The following is a 21828-nucleotide window of genomic DNA, read 5'->3' as shown; positions in this document are numbered from 1 at the left end:
GCTGGGAATTGATAGATTAATTCATTTATACTAAAAAGCATAGAGAAAGTCATGAAGGTTGATGTATTGCGAAGTCTTTATTTTACTATTTGATCCATTTTGTTCTTCAGATATATCCACATTTTCTCCCAATAAGCAGTTTTCATTATGATGTTTCATTCTTGTAACTAGGTCCTGCCTCTCCTCCTCCTTGCATTGCTTATACTTGACAAGTTTTTCTGTTTTTAACTAGAAAAGGAATCTCTCTTCAAAACATTTCCAGGTAGGATGTCTCTTATGCCCAGAAGCCATGACTGTTTTCCATGGCAAAGTACGAGTTATATAGGAAGCTATGCGTGTATTGAATCGTGTCTTCCCTTTTTTTTTTTCTTTCCGGTACACCCCACTGTTCCTTTCTACTCAGTCTCCTTCCTTTCATATATTGTCCTTCTGCCTTAACTGTGGCATGCTTGACAGGGCACCACCACCACATAAGCACAGAATAATAACCCCATCGAGCCTGTATCTTTGTATATGTGACTTTTGTCTTCTGAGAAACAAACTAAAAGCCCAGAACTTTCCAGAAGCAAGAGCTGGTAGCTTCTAGGCTGTGTCGGACAGTCCAGAGCCGTTTTTCATGAGATGAAAAACTGAAAAAAATGCCCACGTTTGGTAGTCAACTCAGTGGGTTGGCATGGGTAAAGGACAGCTAGTCTACTTGCCTAATAATGTGTTATGGACTTTTCCTCCAGGAACTCGTCCAAACCTCTTTTAAATCCCGCTGTGCTGGTCGCCTTGATCAGGTCCTCCAGCAACAGATTCCACAGCTTGACAGTGCGCTGAGTGAAAAAGTACTTTCTACAATTTGTTTTAAATCTGCTGGTGGTTAATTTATGGAGTGACCCCTTGTAGATAAAGAAAGCTATTGCTATTCCTGGGAGTGACAGGAATTAGATCTATTTTATGGAGTCTACCAGGTACTTTTGGCCACTGTGAGAGACAGGATCTTGATCTGACCCAGCATGGGGTTTCTTATGTTAAGTTCCTATGTGTGTCATGGAATCTGTTTTATGAAAAGCTAAAAAGTCTGGTATCTACTCAAATCCCCCCCCCCCCAAGGAAGGACCCCAAACTCCTGGATAACTTTGGAAAAACTCTTTCAAGGCTCCATGTTGATGGCTCACATTGATAATCACCAATTTTACTCTCTTCAGTACATCTACATATGTTTTACAGAGAGAAATCTTTTCTCTATCTGGCAGAAAACTCTGGTTCCTCCCCCCCAGCCATTTCTCTGCTTTGAAAGGTTAGAGGCCTTCAACTTTATATCTTATACCTTGACCGCTTCCATAGTGGTGCAAAGTGTTTGCGGGCCAGAGAGGACATCCACGAGAAGCTGGCATATCTTCTGAAGATAACCTGGATTAAATAACTAAATAATGAAATTAGAGGAACAGTTTTGCACAAGAGAAGGAATGTGTTTTTGTTTTAACAGGCTTTGCATGAGAGACATAAGCAGTTTCTGTGGAGCCAGCTCAAGGACTAGCTTACCAAGATAACGGTACTTTTACATCATTGGTCCAAATAAGGAACATAAGAAATTGCCATGCTGGGTCAGACCAAGGGTCCATCAAGCCCAGCATCCTGTTTCCAACACAGGCCAAAACCAGGCCACAAGAACCTGGCAATTACCCAAACACTAAGAAGAACCCATGCTACTGATGTAATTAATAGCAGTGGCTAACTGGCTATTGCCTAAGTATAATTGATTAATAGCCGTTAATGGACTTCTCCTCCAAGAACTTATCCAAACGTTTTTTGAACCCAGCTACACTAACTGCACTAACCACATCCTCTGGCAACAAATTCCAGAGCTTTGTGTGTTGAGTGAAAAAGAATTTTCTCCGATTAGTCTTAAATGTGCTACTTGCTAACTTCATGGAATGCCCCCTAGTCCTTCTATTATTCGAAAGTGTAAATAACCGAGTCACATCTACTCGTTCAAGACCTCTCATGATCTTAAAGACCTCTATCATATCCCCCTTCAGCCGTCTCTTCTCCAAACTGAATAGCCCTAACCTCTTCAGCCTTTCCTCATAGGGGAGCTGTTCCATCCCCTTTATCATTTTGATTGCCCTTCTCTGTACCTTCTCCATCACAATTATATCTTTTTTGAGATGCGGCGACCAGAATTGTACACAGTATTCAAGGTGCGGTCTCACCATGGAGCGATAGAGGCATTATGACATTTTCCGATCTATTAACCATTCCCTTCCTAATAATTCCTAACATTCTATTTGCTTTTTTGACTGCTGCAGCACACTGAGCCGACGATTTTAAAGTATTATCCACTATGATGCCTAGATCTTTTTCCTGGGTGGTAGCTCCTAATATGGAACCTAACGTCGTGTAACTATAGCAAGGGTTATTTTTCCCTATATGCAACACCTTGCACTTGTCCACATTAAATTTCATCTGCCATTTGGATGCCCAATCTTTTTATTTTATTTTTATTTATTTAGTGTTTTTATATACCGGCAATCATGAAAACATATCTTGCTGGTTTACATAAAACGGGAGTGCATTATATACATAAAAACTAGAACTGTGGTGACCGAAGATACAGTTACATTTAACAAGGGTAGCAGAACTTGGAGAAAGGAAGAAGAAAAGAAAGAATAGAAGAGGTTAAACAATATACAAATTAAATGTTAAGTACAAAAGGCATGGTTAAGGGCTGAGTGTCTTCCAGTCTTGCAAGGTCTTCCTGTAATGTATCACAGTCTGCTTGTGATTTAACTACTCTGAATAATTTTGTATCATCTGCAAATTTGATAACCTCACTCGTCGTATTCCTTGCCAGATCATTTATATATATATATTGAAAAGCACCGGTGCAAGTACAGATCCCTGAGGCACTCCACTGTTTACCCTTTTCCACTGAGAAAATTGACCATTTAATCCTACTCTGTTTCCTGTCTTTTAACCAGTTTGTAATCCATGAAAGGACATTGCCTCCTATCCTATGACTTTTTTTAGTTTTCGTAGAAGCCTCTCATGAGGGACTTTGTCATACGCCTTCTGAAAATCCAAATACACTACATCTACCGGTTCACCTTTATCCACATGTTTATTAACCCCTTCAAAAAATGAAGCAGATTTGTTAGGCAAGACTTCCCTTGGGTAAATCCATGTTGACTGTGTCCCATTAAATCATGTCTTTCTATATGCTCTACAATTTTGATCTTGAGAATAGTTTCCACTATTTTTCCCGGCACTGAAGTCAGGTTCACTGGTCTATAGTTACCTGGATCGCCCCTGGAGCCTTTTTTAAATATTGGGGTTACATTGGCCACCCTCCAGTCTTCAGGTACAATGGATGATTTTAATGATAACTTACAAATTTTAACTAATAGATCAGAAATTTCATTTTTTAGTTCCTTCAGAACCATAGGATGCATACCATCCGGTCCATGTGATTTGCTACTCTTTAGTTTGTCAATCTGGCCTACTACATCTTCCAGGTTCACAGTGATTTTGTTCAGTTCGTCTGACTCATCACCCCTGAAAACCATCTCCGGAACTGGTATCTCCCCAACATCCTCATTAGTAAACACGGAGGCAAAGAATTCATTTAGTCTTTCTGCAATGGCCTTATCTTCCCTAAGAGCCCCTTTAACCCCTCTGTCATCTAATGGTCCAACCGACTCCCTCACAGGTTTCTTGCTTTGGATATATTTAAAAAAGTTTTTATTATGAGTTTTTGCCTCTATGGCCAACTTCATTTCAAATTCTCTCTTCGCCTGTCTTATCAATGTTTTACACTTACCTTGACAATGCTTATGTTTTATCCTATTTTCTTCAGATGGATCCTTCTTCCAATTTATGAAGGATGTTTTTTGGCTAAAAAAGCCTCTTTCACCTCACCTTTTAACCATGACTGTAATCGTTTTGCCTTCCTTCCACCTTTCTTAATGCGCGGAATACATATGGACTGCGCCTCTAGGATTGTATTTTTACCTATGTCCAAGCCTGTTGAACACTTTTAACCTTTGCAGCTGCACCTTTCAGTTTTTTTCTATTTTCCTCATTTTATCAAAGTTTCCCTTTTTAAAATTGTGTTAGAGCTGCAGATTTACTTATTGTCCCCCTTCCAGTTATTAGTTTAAATTTGATCATGTTATGATCACTGTTGCCAAGTGGCCCCACCACCGTTACTTCTCTCACCAAATCTTGCGTTCCACTAAGAATTAAATCTAAAATTAGCTCCCTCTCTTGTTGGTTCCTGAACCAATTGCTCCATGAAGCAATCATTTTTTATATCCAGGAACTTTATGTCTCTAGCAAGTCCTGATGTTACATTTACCCAGTCAATATCGGGGTAATTGAAATCTCCCATTATTATTGCACTGCCAAATTGGTTTGCTTCCCTGATTTCTCTTAGCATTTCATCATCTGTCTGACCATTTTGTCCTGGTGGATGGTAGTATACTCCTATCACTATACTCTTACCCAACACACATGAGATTTCTACCCATATAGATTCTACTGAGCATTTACTCTCTTGTATGATCTTTATCCTGTTGGACTCTATACCCTCCCGGACATAAAGTGCCACACCCCCACCAAGTTGATTCTCCCTATCATTGCGATATAATTTGTACCCTGGTATAGCACTGTCCCATTGGTTATCCTCCTTCCACCAAGTCTCTGTGATGCCAATTATGTCAGTCTCATCATTTGCTGCTATACACTCTAACTCTCCCATCTTACTTCTTAGACTTCTGGCATTGGCATACAGACATTTCAAAGTGTGGTTTTTGCTTGTTTTAACAACCTGCTTTTCAGTTGTTTGGGATAATTCGGAAATCATTAGCTTTGGTGATTTTTTACATATAGGCTTATGAACTATGTTTGCTTTTAATGGAACCTCTCTGTTGGAATGCCCTAACTCTCCTGTTTCATTAGTATCCTTCAAGGATACATTTCTCCGAACCATGCACTGCTGAGTGACTGTTGGCTTTCCCTCTTGTTCTAGTTTAAAAGCTGCTCTATCTCCTTTTTGAAAGTTAGTGCCAGCAGCTTGGTTCCACTCTGGTTAAGGTGGAGCCCATTCTTTCGTTTCCCCAGTTTCTTACAAAGCTGAATCCCTCTTCCCTGCACCATCGTCTAATCCACGCATTGAAACTCTGGAGCTCTGCCTGCCTCTGGGGACCTGCACGTGGAACAGGAAGCATTTCAGAGAATGCCACCCTGGAGGTTCTGGATTTCAGCTTCCTACCTAAAATCCTAAATTTGGCTTCCAGAACCTCTCTCCCACATTTTCCTATGTTGTTGGTGCCCACATGTACCACGACAGCTGGCTCCTCCCCAGCACTGTATATAATCCTATCTAGGTGACGCGAGAGGTCTGCCACCTTCGCACCAGGCAGGCAAGTTACCAGGTGGTCCTCATGTCCACCAGCCACCCTGCTATCTACATTTCTAATGATCGAATTACCAACTATGATGGCCAGCCTAACCCTTCTCCCAGGGCTACTGCCCAGGAGGGATTTGTCCTCAGTGCGAGAGGACAATACATCACCTGGAGAGCAGGTCCTTGCTACAGGATCACTTCCGGCTACACCAGGGTGATGTTCTCCTACTGGAAGACCTTTCTGATCCAAGGCAGCACTGGGGCTGCCAGAATGGATTTGGGACTTGGCTACTATGTCCCTGAAGGTCTCGTCAATGTACCTCTCTTTCTCCCTCAGCTCCTCCAAGTCTGCTACTCTAGCCTCCAGAGATCGGACTTGTTCCCTGAGAGCCAGGAGCTCTCTGCACCGAGTGCACACATACAATCTCTCACCTGCGGGTAAAAAACCTAATAGCGCCCTCAACATGCATTTGCATTTGCATGTTGAGGGCGCTATTAGGTTTGGCGGGTTGGACGCACGTTTTCTGCCCCTTCCTGAATAAAGGGTAAGGGAAAATGCACGTCCAATCAAGGGTTAACAGTGCGCTCTGGAGCCCACTGTTCTGTATCGGCCTGATTGTTAGGTGAGGGTCAGCACATGTGACAACCTGATTTGGTCTGTTTTCCTAATAGGAGATGTATTGGTGTCTTAAGGCCTGGTGTAATATTTTCAGTGTTGTCTTTTCTTAGGTAAGGTGGTTAGGTTACTGTTTAAGTCTGGAAATTGGTGCTGTTTTGCTGTAGGACGTTTACTATTTATGCAATTTCTGTTCAGACCGAATGCATATCTTTTCCTTGTTTCATTCTTAACAATAAAAGTAATACTGGACCTTTTATTTTTTATTTCCCCGTGAATTGTAATGAGCAGTGTGTCACACATGTGAGCGTGGTCTGTCAGGCGTGTCACCAGGGGAAAAAGGTTGAGAACCACTGCCTTTAGAGTCCAAGCTGTGTGGGATAAGGAGAGGGGGGATGAGTGTTGATTTTGTGAAGTCATATTTGAGCTGCAGTTAAAGGTCGTTCACCAAAACAATACGTAGAAAGCGTCTGAGAGAGCTGGCGTCTCACTGCGCCTGCTGCCGGCGACTTCTGCTTGATAAACGCTGCCTAACTAATTCGAGTGCTTGTGCGCGGGCGATTTTTCTTCAGCTGCTTTTTCTAAAGAAGCCCAAGAAAGGTCCTCTTCTGGAGTCTCGGTGAAGGGCTGCTGATCAAATAAGTGAGTTGCAACACGTCTAAAAGGCGTGGTGCACCGCTTGTTACTGATTCCGTTGTGTGTGTTTGAGAGAGAGCGAAACCAGGGCTCTCCAGATAACTTTTTCTTGTGTGTGTGTTTTCCAGCTGACAGCGCTGCCTGAGCTGGTTCGCAGTTTAGTTTTGTGCAGAGCCAGTAGCAGTGCGTCGGGGGGCGGGTGTCTCCGGATGTAGTAAGGAAGCGTCAGGTGCCTGCAGAGAGAGAGAGAGAGAGAGAGAGAGAGGCGGGAAGCGCCTCCCCCCCCCCCCCCCTGCCGGAGGAGCTGCTCGGTATCACCTGGCAGTGCCAGCCCGAGCTCCCAAAATGGCAGTCAGCTTCCGACAGCAGGTAAAGCCCGACTTCCGCCTCGCCTGCCTGCTTTCTCCGCGGGCAGGGCAGCCTTGCAAGTAAACTTTTTTCTGGAGGAGCAGAGTTCAGCGTGCCGCGGCTCTGCGGTGAAGCCCGGGGTGGGAGACTTGTTGGGCGGGCGGCAGGGCTGTCCGGGAGCGCTAGGTTAACGCTCCCCTGAGCTAGAATCGGCCATCGGAATTTCGGGCCCATTTGTGTCTTTAAAAAAAATGCCCTAGCTCTTTATTTTATACTTTTCTATAATTTTGGAGCATAATCTTAATTTTGCACCGGATAACAGATCAAACTTCGCGTGGAAACCTAAGGGAATTGCTTTGCACGATGTAACTTTTTGGTATTGTGGCGGGTCCCGCGTAAAACAAATATGGTTTTGCAACTAGTAAGGGTGTGATCCTAGGTATTGGAGGCCAGTGCATATTTACATATAGCTTGCATTTTAAAATAGGAAGGGGCAGATTTTAGTCTTAATTAGCTGCATGGTTTCCCCATTGACAAAACTGGGAAATTTTGCATTGATACATCTGGAGTAAAAGTTTTGATAAATGTTCCCCTAAGCTGCTTTGATTTTGGGTCTCTGTGTTTGTATACAATAAGTAGCAAAGGTGACTACCTCATGTAATTGAATTTCTGAATCTGTGTACTGCTCCAGGTGTTTCATAAACAGAGAAATACAGTAAAAGTGAATCAGTGTAGTCTTATCTGCATTTATTTCAGTTGTAAGAAATGTTTTAGTAGGACCCAGGAAACAAATCGGAAGCCGATCAATAATGCTGAAGAGCAGGACAAACAGTGGTGATCGGTATAATATGGGATTCTTTATTGGTGTTAGCCAATTGAGTACCTATGAATTGCCACTTACAAAATAAAATTATAAATGTCCAAAAATTAATAGGCAGACTTGCTTTTGTGTTATAAATGTGAATGTAACATGGTAGATCTATGGTTCTTAACTCTGTCCTTGGGGCACATCACCCCAGTCAGGTTTTCAGGATATCCACAATGAATATACAAGCGAGAGATTTGCAGGCACTGCCTCCATGGTATGCAAATCTATCTCATGTGTATTTATCATGGATATCCAGAAGACCTGACTGGCTAGTTGCACCCCAAGGACAGATTGGGCAGACTGGGTGGGTTCTCAATGCTGCAGGTGCCTGAAGAGTGCCACCATTTGAGGCACCTGTGACTCCCCCCTCCCCGAAGACCTGCTGGCCTGCTTACAGGCCGCTTCAATAAATGTGTGTAGAAAACGCTTTCCCAACACGCTCCCAGCCATCTCTCCTGGGTGTGCAATCGAATATTTAAATGAGATGTTGCACCCATTAGTCTTCCCGAGGCCCGCCGTACCTTTAACCCAGCAACCGGACACCCTCGGCGGCTCAGCGACTTTCGTTGTCCCAGCGACCCAGCTCCCTTGACGACCAAGCTCTCTCGGCGTCCCAATGATCACGCTCCCTTTACAACCCAGCGACTGGACCCTCAACGCTCCGCCTCCCACAGCACTGCCCGAGGCTCGTCGCAACTGGCACGGGTGACCCACCGGGGTCCGAGCCCCAACTAGAAGTGAGGCCTACCTCTTCCGGCCTGACCCACCGACCGACGCGACCGTGACGCAACTTCCAGTCCCGTGGACCCCCTTCCGCTCCAGAGGTTCCTTAAAAACTGTTCCCTTGGTGCCCTGCGCCAGGCGTCTTGCGCACCAAAGGAGCGCAACTAAGGGGTGAGCCCCTTGGTGTGCCCCTTTGTGCTGCCCCCAACAAACTTTAGCTCTACCCTTTCGGTCTGTTGCCTCTCTCTGGTTACAACCCCTCTCCTCCCCCGTCACCCTGGTCCTCTCCCTACACCCGTAACATCTGATACTAAACCCTCCTCACCCCCCCCCCCTTTCACTCCCGCAAACTTCCAGCCTTGCTGTTCAGAATTATCTTCCTTCTTTCTCAAGTACCTGTCGCACCAAACCCCCCCCCCCCCCCAATGCAGAACCACTGCATCCTCATCCTCAGCTACAACAGCCATCGACCCCGCTACCTTTGGTGCTATTCGACACTGCTCATACCTTAAAACCATACTCCCAACCACGACCTTCCCCCCCCCCCCATCACCCAAATCCTTGGTATACTGCCCTCTCTCTCATCGTCTTTAATGCGCAATCATTAAGTAAAAAAAACCCCATCCTTAATGATATTCTCCTTGACGAAACTCCAGAATTTGCGCAATAACAGAAAAAAACTGGCGCAGAGATCCAACCCCCACCTTCCTCGCTCGATACAGATCTTCACTACACAGCTATAGAGACATGCTAAATAATGTCAAAAAGAACTTCTATGCCACCAAAATTCACCAGTACCAATTCATTCCATGAGCCCTTTTTGAATGTTACCTCGCTCACCAAGCTAACTCCAGCTACCATTCCAGAAGATGAAGCCAAGGCTCAGTGCGAGGACCTCTCAACCTTCTTCCAGAACAAAACCAATAAATTGCTAACACGCTTTTCTTCTATCCCCCTCATCCCCCAAAAAACCCACTTCTCTCCCTCAAATTAACCCCCTTACAAATCTTCCATCTTTAGAGCTCACCACAGCCCTTGAAATTGAGTCCATTCTCAAGAAAGCCAAGCCATCCTGACACCCTTCAGACACCATCCCCACAAAACTCCTTATTACCATTCCCAATGTAATAGCCCAGTCCATTGCTAACATAATTAATGCATCTATCAAATCAGGAGTAGTACCCAGCCCATTTAAACAAGCAATAGTCAAGCCCATTCTAAAAAAAAACCTAAGCTTGACCCCACTGACCTCTCTAACTACCGCCCCATTTCTAATCTACCGTTCATCTAAAAAATCCTAGAGAAAACAATCGGCAACTCACCGAATACCTAGATGATCATCAAATTCTCTCCCCTTCCCAATACGGTTTTCGTAAACATCATAGTACGGAAACCCTCCTCTTGTCCCTAACTGACCACCTCATCAAAGGACTAGATAAAGGGCAATCTTATATCCTAGACATCTCAGCGGCCTTTGACACCATCAGCCATAATATCCTCCTCCAGCGGCTCAATGAGATCGGAATAACTGGAGTCGCCCACAGCTGTTTCACCTCATACCTCAGCAATAGAAACTTCAAAGTCAACATTGGAAACCATGAATCTAAAGAAATCCCCCCTTAACCAAGGTGTCCCACAAGGCTCTTCCCTGTCATCTACCCTCTTCAGCAGGGGTGGGCAGTTCCAGTCCTCGAGGGCCACAAACCAGTCTGGTTTTCAGGATATCCCTAATGAATATGTATGAGAGAGGTTTGCATACAATGGAGGCAGAGTGCATGCAAATCTCTCTCATACATATTCATTAGGGATATCCTGAAAACCAGACTGGTTTGTGGCCCTCGAGGACCGGAACTGCCCACCCCTGCTCTTCAGTATATACCTCCTACCACTCTGTCAACTCTTATCCAATCTCAAGCTTCCACACTACCTTTACGCAGACGATGTGCAAATCTTCATTCCCATCACTGACTTTCTACCCAAAGCCCTCAACACCTGGGAAACCACCCTACTGTCAATCAATAAACTCTTAAACAGCATCCATCTTGCCCTCAATACCGCAAAAACTGAGCTCATGCTTATCTCCCCTACAACCCCCTCCCTACATCACATGCTGCCACCCCACATCTCCTTCTCCCAACAGGTTCGAGATTTAGGGGTCACACTAGACAATCAAATCAACTTCAAGAAATTCAACACTGAAAGAGTGCTTCTACAAGATACATACTCTAAAGAAACTTAAACCCCTGCTTCATTTTTCTGACTTTGCACTGTCCTACAAGCTATACTATTTTCCAAAATCGACTATTGTAATTCTCTTCTCTTAGGTTTACCCAAAAACGCCATCCACCCTCTACAAATTCTGCAAAACACTGCTGCCCGAATCCTCACCAATACACGCAGCAATGAACACACTACACCTGTCTTAAAAGAATTACACTGGCTACCAATCGCCTCTCGCATACAATACAAGACACTTTCAATCATTCATAAATCACTATACAACCCAAACATGAACTGGTTTAAGGACTCTCTCCAATGCCTCTCCTCCTCTAGACCTACCAGAAACAAATACCGCGCCTCCATCCACACTCCCTCTCCTAAACTCACTAATTTCGCATCCTCCAAAGCACGAGCACTCTCACTGGCTGGTCCCGCATTATGGAATTCAATGCCTACTGACCTACGCCAAGAAATATGCTCAAAGTATTTCAAGCAAAAACTCAAAATCTAAGTTTTTGTACCTGATCACATAGATGAGGCTATTAGCTAATCTCCCCATGATCAAATACATTTTCCTTGCAGCCAATGCGCCCTTGCAATGCGGCAAGTTTTACACCAGACAAGGGCTGGCATAAAAAGGTTTGCCATGCTCAAAGGCGCATTAAAAAAAAAAAATAAATCCTGCTTTCTGTGGTTCCTCCTAATAGTACTGTAGCAATACTAAATAGGAGGAACCAAATAACGAGGTATTTACTTTATAAAAAAAAAAAAGTCTCTGGGAAAAAAAGATTCTGGATGTCCAATACACATATCTTGTGTGTATATGCTGGTAGCGGGAGAAAAAGGGTTGTTTATAGATTGATAGTCCATTTTCCCAACCTGCTCCACAGCCACCTGTCCTGTGCGTCCAATTCCAAGGAGGCACTAAGGACGCACATTTGTCCCAAGCGCCTCCTTTTTTTATTTATTTAACAGTTTTTATATACCAGCATTCATCAAAGATATCACGTCGGTGTACATTGAACAGAAACATTATGCCAAAGGCATTTGACAAGAAACTCGTTGGAAAATATGGGAGTAAACTATAGGGACAACATTAGATAAGAGATTTACAAGGTAGAATCAGTAATATATAAGATTTTTTTAAAGATAACGGCACAGGAAAAATATATACAGGATAACGAACAATGGTGTGCAGATATAACAGTGAAAGATAATATGTACAAGATAAAGAACAGCGGTATGCATTAAAGCTGAAGAAGAGTTTGATTGAGGAAAAAGCTAGTGTGAGGAGGGACAATGAAAGTTTGAAGGCCGGGGTGTAATATTAGGCGTAGGCCTGTGTGAAAAGCCATGTTGTAAGCCCTCTGGGGATAGAAAAATACCTACAGTACCTGAATGTAAACTGGTGTGATACCTCAATTGCGATCGAATGTCGGTATATAAAAATAATAAATAAATTTCCATGTGATGAGCACTATTAGCTACATGGTGATTTGGATGTGTGTTTTGGATGCGCTAATCCTCGTATTGGATCGGGGTTATGAACGTGCATCCTATATGTGCATCCAATCGCGTGTTAAGCCTTGCGCTATCACTTTTGGTAACTAGAGCATATAAATTTCCTTTACATAAACCAGCATCTTCCTGTCCCACCCTCCAGTATCTTTTACCCAGCTCCTCAACACCGCTCCTAGCACTGCCCTCTGTATCTGTTCCAAGTACGTTTACATTCTGTTATGCTGCTTGTCTCCACCTCTGCTGCTAAGCTATTCTAGGTCGTACTTTCCTTTTTGGTTCTTACAGTTCAACACCCAGACAGACCCTCCCCTACTCCTGTGTTTCACCACAAAGCTTTGTAATAATCCACACAGCTACCAAAGCTAGTAAGGCTTTGTAGGAAACGTCTGCCTGTTAAGGTTGTAATCATGGTTGCTCTATGCAGGTTATCCCAGCCTTCTTGGAAACCTAATGCAGCCATGCTGCTGCTGATGGTTGTCGTTCTGGGTAAGTTACCCTAGCTTAATTTTGGGAAAAATGCCAGTAGAAAACCTATTTTTACCTAGATGATAAAAAAAAATAAACTTAAAAAAAATTCTGGAGTTAGGGAGTCAGATTGGTTCATGTGTATATACCGTATATCTGAAGGTTACTTTTGACAAATAGTATTAAAATGTATTTATGATTGCATTTTCCAGATGGGTGAACCTCATGTATTCTTTGGCTTCTTTTCAATTCTTTATTTCTAAACATTGTTATGAAACAGTTTTGTTTTTTTTTTTTTCAAATGCTGTTATAGCTGACAAATCTGTGATGAATTTGGTGAAGCATGGCACGCCCATCCCATCTGCCTGCTGTAGGTTTTCTTTGGCTTGCTGTTTAAAGCTGCCCTAGCTTGATTGTTGTCTGCTCCCCACCTCTGTGTGGTGTGTGGAGGAATTTCTGCATGTAGGTGCAGGCTTTGAGTGGTGTGGATGAGGGATTTTGGTGCTCTATGAATGCTATTCCAAGCAAAATCTGCCTTGTTTACTTTGAGAGAGATAGTTGGATAATTCAGTGGCATACTATTGTGTGTCATTCATGGGCATGTTTTTCTTTTCTTTTTTGCATGTATGCCTTTTTTTCCCCTTAGTGTCTTAAATAGTCTTGCAATGAAAATAAACAGTATGTTTTGCCAGTCTGCTTCAGTTTAAAAAAAAAAAAAAAAAAAAGGCTTTTCAGGTTCAGAATGAGATGCTAGGTACTGGTGTGTCGGTCAATTTTACCACTCTGTCAGGGGTGTTGTGTGTGAAGTAGGAAGCAAAGGAGTTGGCATGTTATAAAATACAACAGTTTGGGTGAGATTATTTTTGTAAGACATTGAGCAAAGAGCTTAGCCAGTTGGGGCATCCCACTTCTATGTGCATTTCTGTAATTATGCAGCAAGGAATCTGAATGGAACTCATTTTGAGTGGACCATTCAGTACAGGGCAGAAGTGGTATCCAGTCAGAGCTGGAATTTACCCCTACTATTCTATGATTTAGTGTTCTATATTTTTCAAGTTTAAATTTCAAAATGTTTTGAAGCCAGAGGCTTCAACAAGTAAATAAGACCCCACTGGATTCTAGCTACTTTTGAACAGCATGGTAAACCAGAGTAGACTTTGTGTATTTAAACAGTTGAGATCTTTTGTAGATACTGCTCTGATGAAGAATCTGTATGGTCTGGTACAGGTGATGAGCAAAGTATAAAAGCCTTTTATTTGTTGCATAATGTGTTCTCTGGCTATGTTTTTTGAATCTCTCCTATGACTTTGGATGAATCTCTCCTATGTTTTTTTTAATCTCTCCTATGACTATGGATGAATCTGTCATCAAAGGCACTAATCTTTCCCCTTGCACAAATGCAAAGGGAAAGGGAATAGTGGATAGCAAAACTCAAGTAAAGTCACAAAAGGAGTCCAGGAACAGCAATAACCTGAACGAGGAAAGCTGGAAAGCTATGAGCACAAATGCTCGTAGTTTGGGCAATAAAATTCCAGATCTGCAAGCCCTAATGGTGGAGGCAGACTTGGACATTGTTGCTGTCACGGAGACGTGGTTCACACAATCTGACAATTTGGATACGGCAATACCGGGCTTTAACTTGTTAAGGAAGGACAGAGAGGATAGGAAAGGGGGAGGAGTGGCTCTTTATATCAGAAACAATATCCAAGCATCTGAGCTGCAAGGAAGATGGGGCAATGAAGAAGCACTATGGGCCGACCTAAAAAAAGATGGGACATCCATTTTTATTGGAGTGATTTACAGGCCTCCAAACCAAAAAGATGAGCTGGACAGAGATCTGGTTAATGACATCCACAGGATAGGAAAGAAGGGAGAAGTGGTGATCGTTGGAGACTTTAATATGCCAGATGTAGACTGGAGAATCCCATCTGCAGAATCTAACAATAGTAGAGAAATAGTGGATGCTCTGCAAGGAGCTTTGTTCAAACAAATGGTAATGGAACCCACAAGAGAGGAAGCTATACTTGATTTAGTGCTCACTAATGGAGATAATGTCTCTGATGTCCAGGTGGGTGCCCACCTCAGCACCAGTGATCATCAAATGGTATGGTTTAATATCACAAAAAGGATACGGAAAAGAAGCACATGGATCCAAGTTTTGCAGTTCATTCAAAAACACAGACTTTGATGAAATGGGGAAGTACCTGGAGGAAGAACTAGTAGGCTGGGAGAACGAGAGAGATGTGGAACAACAGTGGACCAAACTAAAAGGAGCAATTACCAAGGCAACTAATCTATATGTTAGGTTTCATTTTTCTTTTGCTTTTCTTTTCTATCTGGTTCTCCAAGGAGGTGACTGACAAAATAAAGGCTAAAAGAACAGCGTTCAAGAAACACAAAGGATCCCAAAGTGAGGAGCACAAAGAAGAATATCTGGTACAACTGAGGGAGACAAAGTAATCAAGACTGCAAAAAGTCAAGTGGAAGAAAGGATTGCCAAAGAGATTGAGAGGTGACAAAACATTTTTCAGATACATCAGTGAAAGGAGAAAAGTTCAAAGTGGTATAGTGAAATTGAAAGGTGAAAAGGATCAATGTGTGGAGAGAGACAAAGAAATGGTAGAAATATTAAACAAATACTTCAGTTCTGTGTTCACTAAAGAAGACCCTGGAGAAGGACCATTGCTAGTTAACAAGAAAATGGGAGGGGAATGGAGTAATGTAACTCCATTTACAGTAGAGAATGTATGGGAAGAGCTGAGGAAACTGAAAGTGGACAAAGCCATGGGGCCTGATGAGGTTCATCCCAGGATACTGAGGGAGCTCAGAGATGTGCTGGCGGGTCTGCTGTGTGACTTGTTCAATAGATCCCTAGAAACGGGAGTGGTGCTGAGTTACTGGAGAAGAGCGGTGGTGATCCTGCTTCACAAGAGAGGAAACAGAGAAGAGGCTGGTAATTACAGACCGGTTAGCCTCACCTCGGTGGTGGGAAAGGTAATGGAGTCACTATTGAAAGAGAGAATAGTGAACTATCTACAGTCGGGAGAATTGCTGGACCAGAGGCAGCATGGATTCACCAGGGGAAGATCCTGTCAGACAAATCTGATACAATTTTTTGACTGGGTAACCAAGGAATTGGATCAAGGAAGAGCACTTGATGTCATCTACTTGGATTTCAGCAAAGCTTTTGATACAGTCCCGCACAGGAGACTGATGAATAAAACGAGAAGCTTAGGAGTGAGTGCCGAGGTGGTGGCCTGGATTGCAAACTGGTTGACGGACAGAAGACAAATGTGTGATGGTAAATGGAGCTCTCTCTGAAGAGAGAGCGGTTTTAAGCGGTGTACCGCAAGGATCGGTGTTGGGACCGGTCCTGTTCAATATCTTTGTGAGCGACATTGCGGACGGGATAGAAGGTAAGGTTTGTCTTTTTGCAGATGACATTAAGATCTGCAACAGAATGGACATGCCGGAAGGAGTGGAGAGAATGAGATGGGATTTAAGGAAGCTGGAAGAGTGGTAGAAGATATGGCAGCTGAGATTCAATGCCAAGAAGTGCAGAGTCATGCATATGGGAAGTGGAAATCCGAATGAACTGTATTCGATGGGGGGAGAAAGGCTGATGTGCACGGAGCAGGAGAGAGACTTGGGGTGATGGTGTCTAATGATCTGAAGTCGGCGAAACAATGTGACAAGGCGATTGCTAAAGCCAGAAGAATGCTGGGCTGCATAGAGAGAGGAATATTGAGTAAGAAAAGGGAAGTGATTATCCCCTTGTACAGGTCCTTGGTGAGGCCTCACCTGGAGTACTGTGTTCAGTTCTGGAGACTGTATCTCCGAAGAGACAGACAAGATGGAAGCGGTACAGAGAAGGGCAACCAGAAAGGTGGAGGGTCTTCATCGAATGACTTATGAGGAGAGATTGAAGAATCTAAATATGTACACCCTGGAGGAAAGGAGGAGCAGAGGTGATATAATACAGACTTTCATTTTGGACGTGGAGGATACATCTCCATCGTTTGATGCAGTACGAGAATCTGGCATCTCGAACGTCCATGGCGGCTCGTCGGAAATTTCTTCAGACATGGGATGCTTACATCCAACGTTTGCCTCATCGGGCTAGGAGTCTGGTACTCAATAATTAAAATGTTATATTGACCGGACCCAGACTTAATGGGTTTATGGCTAGGGATTTCAAGGGTGTTGGGGGAGGGGGGGATATTAAAGGGGGGCACGCTACTCTATATGAGGCGGTGGTGGAGAACCGATTGGGAGGGGGAAGAATAGGGGGTCCCGGATACCACGTTGCTTGGTTGGGATATGCCTCTCATAAGGATAAAACTGGATAGTGTTCCCTTAAAGGAATGGACAAGGAATAACCTTGGATGCGTTGTTGTTTGTATTCATGTATTGTTGTGGTTTTGGTTGTTGCCTTGCGCTTGGACAACTGTATATTGTTTTACTGTGGATCACTTCCTCAATAAAATATATTGAACATACAGACTTTCAGATACTTGAAAGGTTTTAATGATCCAAAGACAATGACAAACCTTTTCAGTCGGGGAAAAAAATCAGCAGAACCAGGGGTCACGATTTGAAGCTCCAGGGAGGAAGACTCAGAACCAATGTCAGGAAGTATTTCTTCACGGAGAGGATGGTGGATGCCTGGAATGCCCTTCCGGAGGAAGTGGTGAAGACTAGAACTGTGAAGGACTTCAAAGGGGCGTGGGATAAACAGTGTGGATCCATAAAGTCTAGAGGAGCCAGTAAATGAGTTGCTGTGAGATAAAATGGATGCTCATAAAATTGAGCTCCGTTTTGATAACCTAGGCACTTAATTTATTCATTGCTTCACCTACTGCTGATTTTGACATGTGACAATGAATGGGCCAATTGAGAAACAGCCCTGTAGAGGGTGGGGGAGGGAGCTTTGGCCAGGCTGTTGTGGATGCAGAGCGCTAGGGACGCACAAATTATCCATTGCACTTCCTTCTTAGCACAGCAGCCCATTTGCGTATTGCATCGAGCGCCCGGGAGAGGTGGATGTGTGCGGACGCAGGTTTTTTAACGTGCATGATATTACATCAGCTTCAAAATACTGAGTACAGGTCCCGATTCCAGAACTCCTTCTTCTGCCTATAGACTAATACTATCACTGGAAGAAACTACTCCACCTCAGACCAAGAGAGAACTTCCCAGCGCTGAGGAAGTGTTAAGCTAATTTATCTCTCTGTATTGGAGGTAATAGCTAATACTATCGTTTGCATGGGATCTCCAAGCCAAGCAATATATACAGTTCTATGCTCACTTTTTTTTGTGCGAAAAACTCCTTGTTGCATCGGAAGTATTGTGCCCAAAAATGTGCATACAATTGAGGGTAAAACTGCACTGTGCAGAGTACCCCTTACTACATTGGGTCCTTAGTTTGTACCTGCGCCAATGGAGGGTAGGTGACTGGCACAAGGAATGTCGTCAGGATTTGAACCCAGACTGTGGGGTTTTTTTTTTTTATTATGCTTTTTTTTTTTTTTTTATTATTCACTTTTTGCTTTGTATATTTTATTGTTCACTTCCTAGAACCTACGAATTGGTGGTATATAAGTGAAATAAACATCCCTGGTTTTTAGCCTGCTGCTTTAACCACTAAGCTGCTACTCCACTCTTTCTGATAAAATAACAAATGTTGCTGTTAGCCATCAGCTTTCATCTGATTTTGTTTCATAATGTGTGTGTGACTTTTTGTATTTCTTGCTGAATTCAGTATATTCTTGCAGCAGAGGTGCTTTTTGCAAAGGATTCTGAAAGTTTTAGGAATGCTCCAGACTACAACTATAGACTAATAGGCTCAGAAATGCTTAGTGGTTGAAAAGCTAGGTTACTAAACTTAAATGTGACAGCACAAAACAAATGAATCACATAGGCTGAAAAATGTTTTATACCTATTTCAAAAGCTAGAGGGAGCACTTTTGAAACTTTATTTTAAAGCTAAGTGGTTCTTGTTTAAATCAGATTTGATCTGATTCTCAAAAAGCTGCTTCCAAATGTTTTGGATCATTCCACTATCAGCTACAACATGTTTGCCGATCACTTAAAAACATTTTAAGTGCACTAACATGAAAAACACGTTCCATTACATTTGGAATAATTCACTTTCCCCATTGGATCAACTAAATAATACTTTTTATGGAATTTGCTTTTGCTGTCCTCTTCATGGGTGTTAAGGGATCATGGCCGGTGTCCCATTCTTGGTCAAACACTGCTGAAGTTTGCCATTCCCTTGTGCAGCTCACATCCCCGCCCCCCCTTAATCTTATTCTAGTAATCATTTAATGATATTCCTAAATTGTATTCCCACAGCTCAATACCAAAGCATCTTTTAAGTGGATTCATTTTTTTAATAATATATAAAAGTTAGGTACTTGTTTGGATTGAAGATAAAATATTTTCACATCTTGTCTGCTGTGCTTTCAACTCCTGAGGTAATGATGCATACTTACATAAATTAAACTGTAACACTACAAAAGTTTTCAACTTATTTCCACTCATTAGCTTACCTAAATACCACATACTCATTTTCTGCTAAACTCCCCAAACCATGATCATCATTTTTTCCCCTCCAACCAGCAAGAACATATCTTCTTCACAAACCCCCATTTTCCATACCACTACCTACTTCGGTATCTAATCTCTTGCTGCAGGACACTTGAGACGTTCTCACTTATACGTTATTTTTATGCTCAATAAGACCTGTCAACTTAATTGTTTAAGTCTTTTTTTTTTTTTTTTTTTCTCCTTTATCTTTTGGTCATCAATGTTACAACGTTATCATTAAATTTTGAACTTATGTACACTGTTCCAAGTTTCATAACCTTGTTCTATGTAATGCCTTTTGGCAATTTTCATGTTCTGTTTCAATGTAAACCGATGTGATCTTTATTTCATATAGGAACACCGGTATATAAAAATCTAAAAATAAATAAATAAAAATAAAAATGTAACATTATACCAGATAGGCATTTTTTTGGAAGAAAACCAAGAAATCCTTATCCTCTCATCAAAATACTTGTACAAGCTACAGTTCGGGTGTTTAACTAATCATCCATCCTACTAGGAAGACTCCTGCCAGAAGCAATAAGATGGCAAGGGGCCCATCAAAGCCTCCTGATAGACTAACTATTGAGATGCATCCAGCCAGTCTTGATCTAACAGCCATTGGCTTCCTTGTCTGAACAAGAATGCCTTATGATATAATTTAAAATCTGGAAAGTCTGCTCTTCCTAAACCTTTGACAGCTTTTTAACTTATATAAAGCAAAAAAAAGTTTGTACAACCTCCATCTTCTTAAATAACCCACTAGGTAACAGAAGTGGAATCATACTAAGAATATTTAATTTAGGAACAATTTATCATTGGAAGCAATTAAAATCTGTCCCACCAGGATAAATACAGGTGGACCCATTTAACTATCAAGTCTTGCATGACAGAGATAAACACCTACAGTACCTGAATGTAATCTGCTTTGAAGTGCCTGAAAAAGCAGAATGTAAAATAAATGTACTTCCTATTTCTTTTTGTAGTCCTCAAAATTATTACTAAACCAAACTCCTAAATATTTTAGCCCATTGGCACAGCATTTAAACTTACGTTGCTACATCATGCTCCAAAACTTATTCAGAGATCATCTCTTGGACCATTTACTTTCTAGAACATGAAATGTCTGAAAAATATTCAATAAACTAAGAATTGAGGAATAGTCAAGACTGACAAATAAGCTATGATATCGTATGCTGATAGGCTTAAACAAATTGGTTATAGGTTTACTCCTGTCATATTAACATCCTTCTGTATAGCAAGAAACAATGTCTCTCTAAACTATATGAAAGGGAAGAGATAAAAAAAGGCAGCCCTGTCTCGTACTTATTTGCAGTACAAAAGCCTCAAAGTATATAATGTAGACATCCCTAGGTTCTGTGTACAAAACCCAGATTATCTTGATAAATATTGGTCTAAACCATTCTATCTGATCAAAAGCTTTCCCCACATCCAAAGATACAGCCACTAAAGGTGTCCTCTTAAAATATGCAACAGTTAAGATATTGCAGAATAATCCAGCATCATCATATGTTTGATTTATAAAACCATTTTGGTCTCTATGTATAATAGATCATACCTTATGTAGCTTTAACACTAATATTGCATAAATCTTACAATCAGCATTTATCAGTCATATAGATCCATAATTAGCAACCAGGCACAGATCTTCATCTGATTTGTCTAATAAAATTTTAGCCTCCCCAAACAGGCCTTTAGAATCTTCAGAAGCTAACAACCTCTCACATAAAACCTGTTAAAATGCCATAGAAAATTTGTCTTGACCAGAGACATAGCTTTAATTGCCTCTTGTATCTCCTCTACTTGAATCTCGCCCTGTAATCTGTGCCTGTTTATTATTGAAATCAAAGGATGATGCAGTGTACTAAAGGACTGAAGTAACTCTCCCAAAGGAGAAATCTTCATGCTGTATAGACCTGTATAATAATCTTTATAATGTTGTAAGATGATTGTGTGTGTGTGTGTGTGTGTGTGTGTATATATATATATATATATATACTTGTGTGTGTATATATATATGTATATACACATAGATTTTTCTTTCTCACTGTCCTTATTTCTTACAACCCACACCCTCTGTCTAGCTTTCCTGCTTTTCAGGTACATGACGTATTTATTATTTGCACAGTATTTGGCTTTTTGTGAAAAAATCAAGGTTTCTCATTCAAAATAGTTATAACTGTACTTCAGTTTTTGTAGTTTAGATGTTAATGTATTATCTATCTTCTGAATATATTGTATTTTCAGCTGCTTTATTTCTCACTCCAACTTCTTTATAAGTCTGTCTCTGCTTATTTTTACCTGGAGAATAGTTTATAATCACACTACATCATATGGCCTTAAATGCATCCCACCAGATATCATAAGATACATCGTCAACCTTATTGAACTTAAAATATTCTTCACAAGCATTTAGAATTTTCC

At 41.8% G+C, this 21828-nt stretch overlaps 1 protein-coding gene across 4 annotated transcripts in view; it reads left to right on the top strand.

The window, feature by feature from the left end:
• TJP2 (tight junction protein 2) overlaps window positions 1-21828 on the top strand; it is a 250962-nt gene that overhangs the window by 69135 nt on the left and 159999 nt on the right. The window contains exon 1 of one of the 4 annotated variants that reach the window (XM_029612840.1): window positions 6630-6653. The exons of 2 other annotated variants lie outside the window; for them this stretch is intronic. Coding sequence is in view for 1 of the 2 variants with exons in the window: in XM_029612826.1 (XP_029468686.1) it covers window positions 6993-7016 (24 nt within the window). In the remaining variant the exon portion in view is untranslated. Of the gene's footprint in view, window positions 1-6629; window positions 6654-6924; window positions 7017-21828 lie in introns of those variants that run through there. One more of the 4 variants, XM_029612826.1, reaches the window with a different exon arrangement.

The sequence above is a fragment of the Rhinatrema bivittatum genome, chromosome 1, assembly GCF_901001135.1.
Source record: "Rhinatrema bivittatum chromosome 1, aRhiBiv1.1, whole genome shotgun sequence".
In the NCBI taxonomy this organism is placed as follows: domain Eukaryota; kingdom Metazoa; phylum Chordata; class Amphibia; order Gymnophiona; family Rhinatrematidae; genus Rhinatrema; species Rhinatrema bivittatum.
Note: the sequence above shows the minus strand (reverse complement) of the source record. Positions and strands in the feature narration are given on the sequence as shown.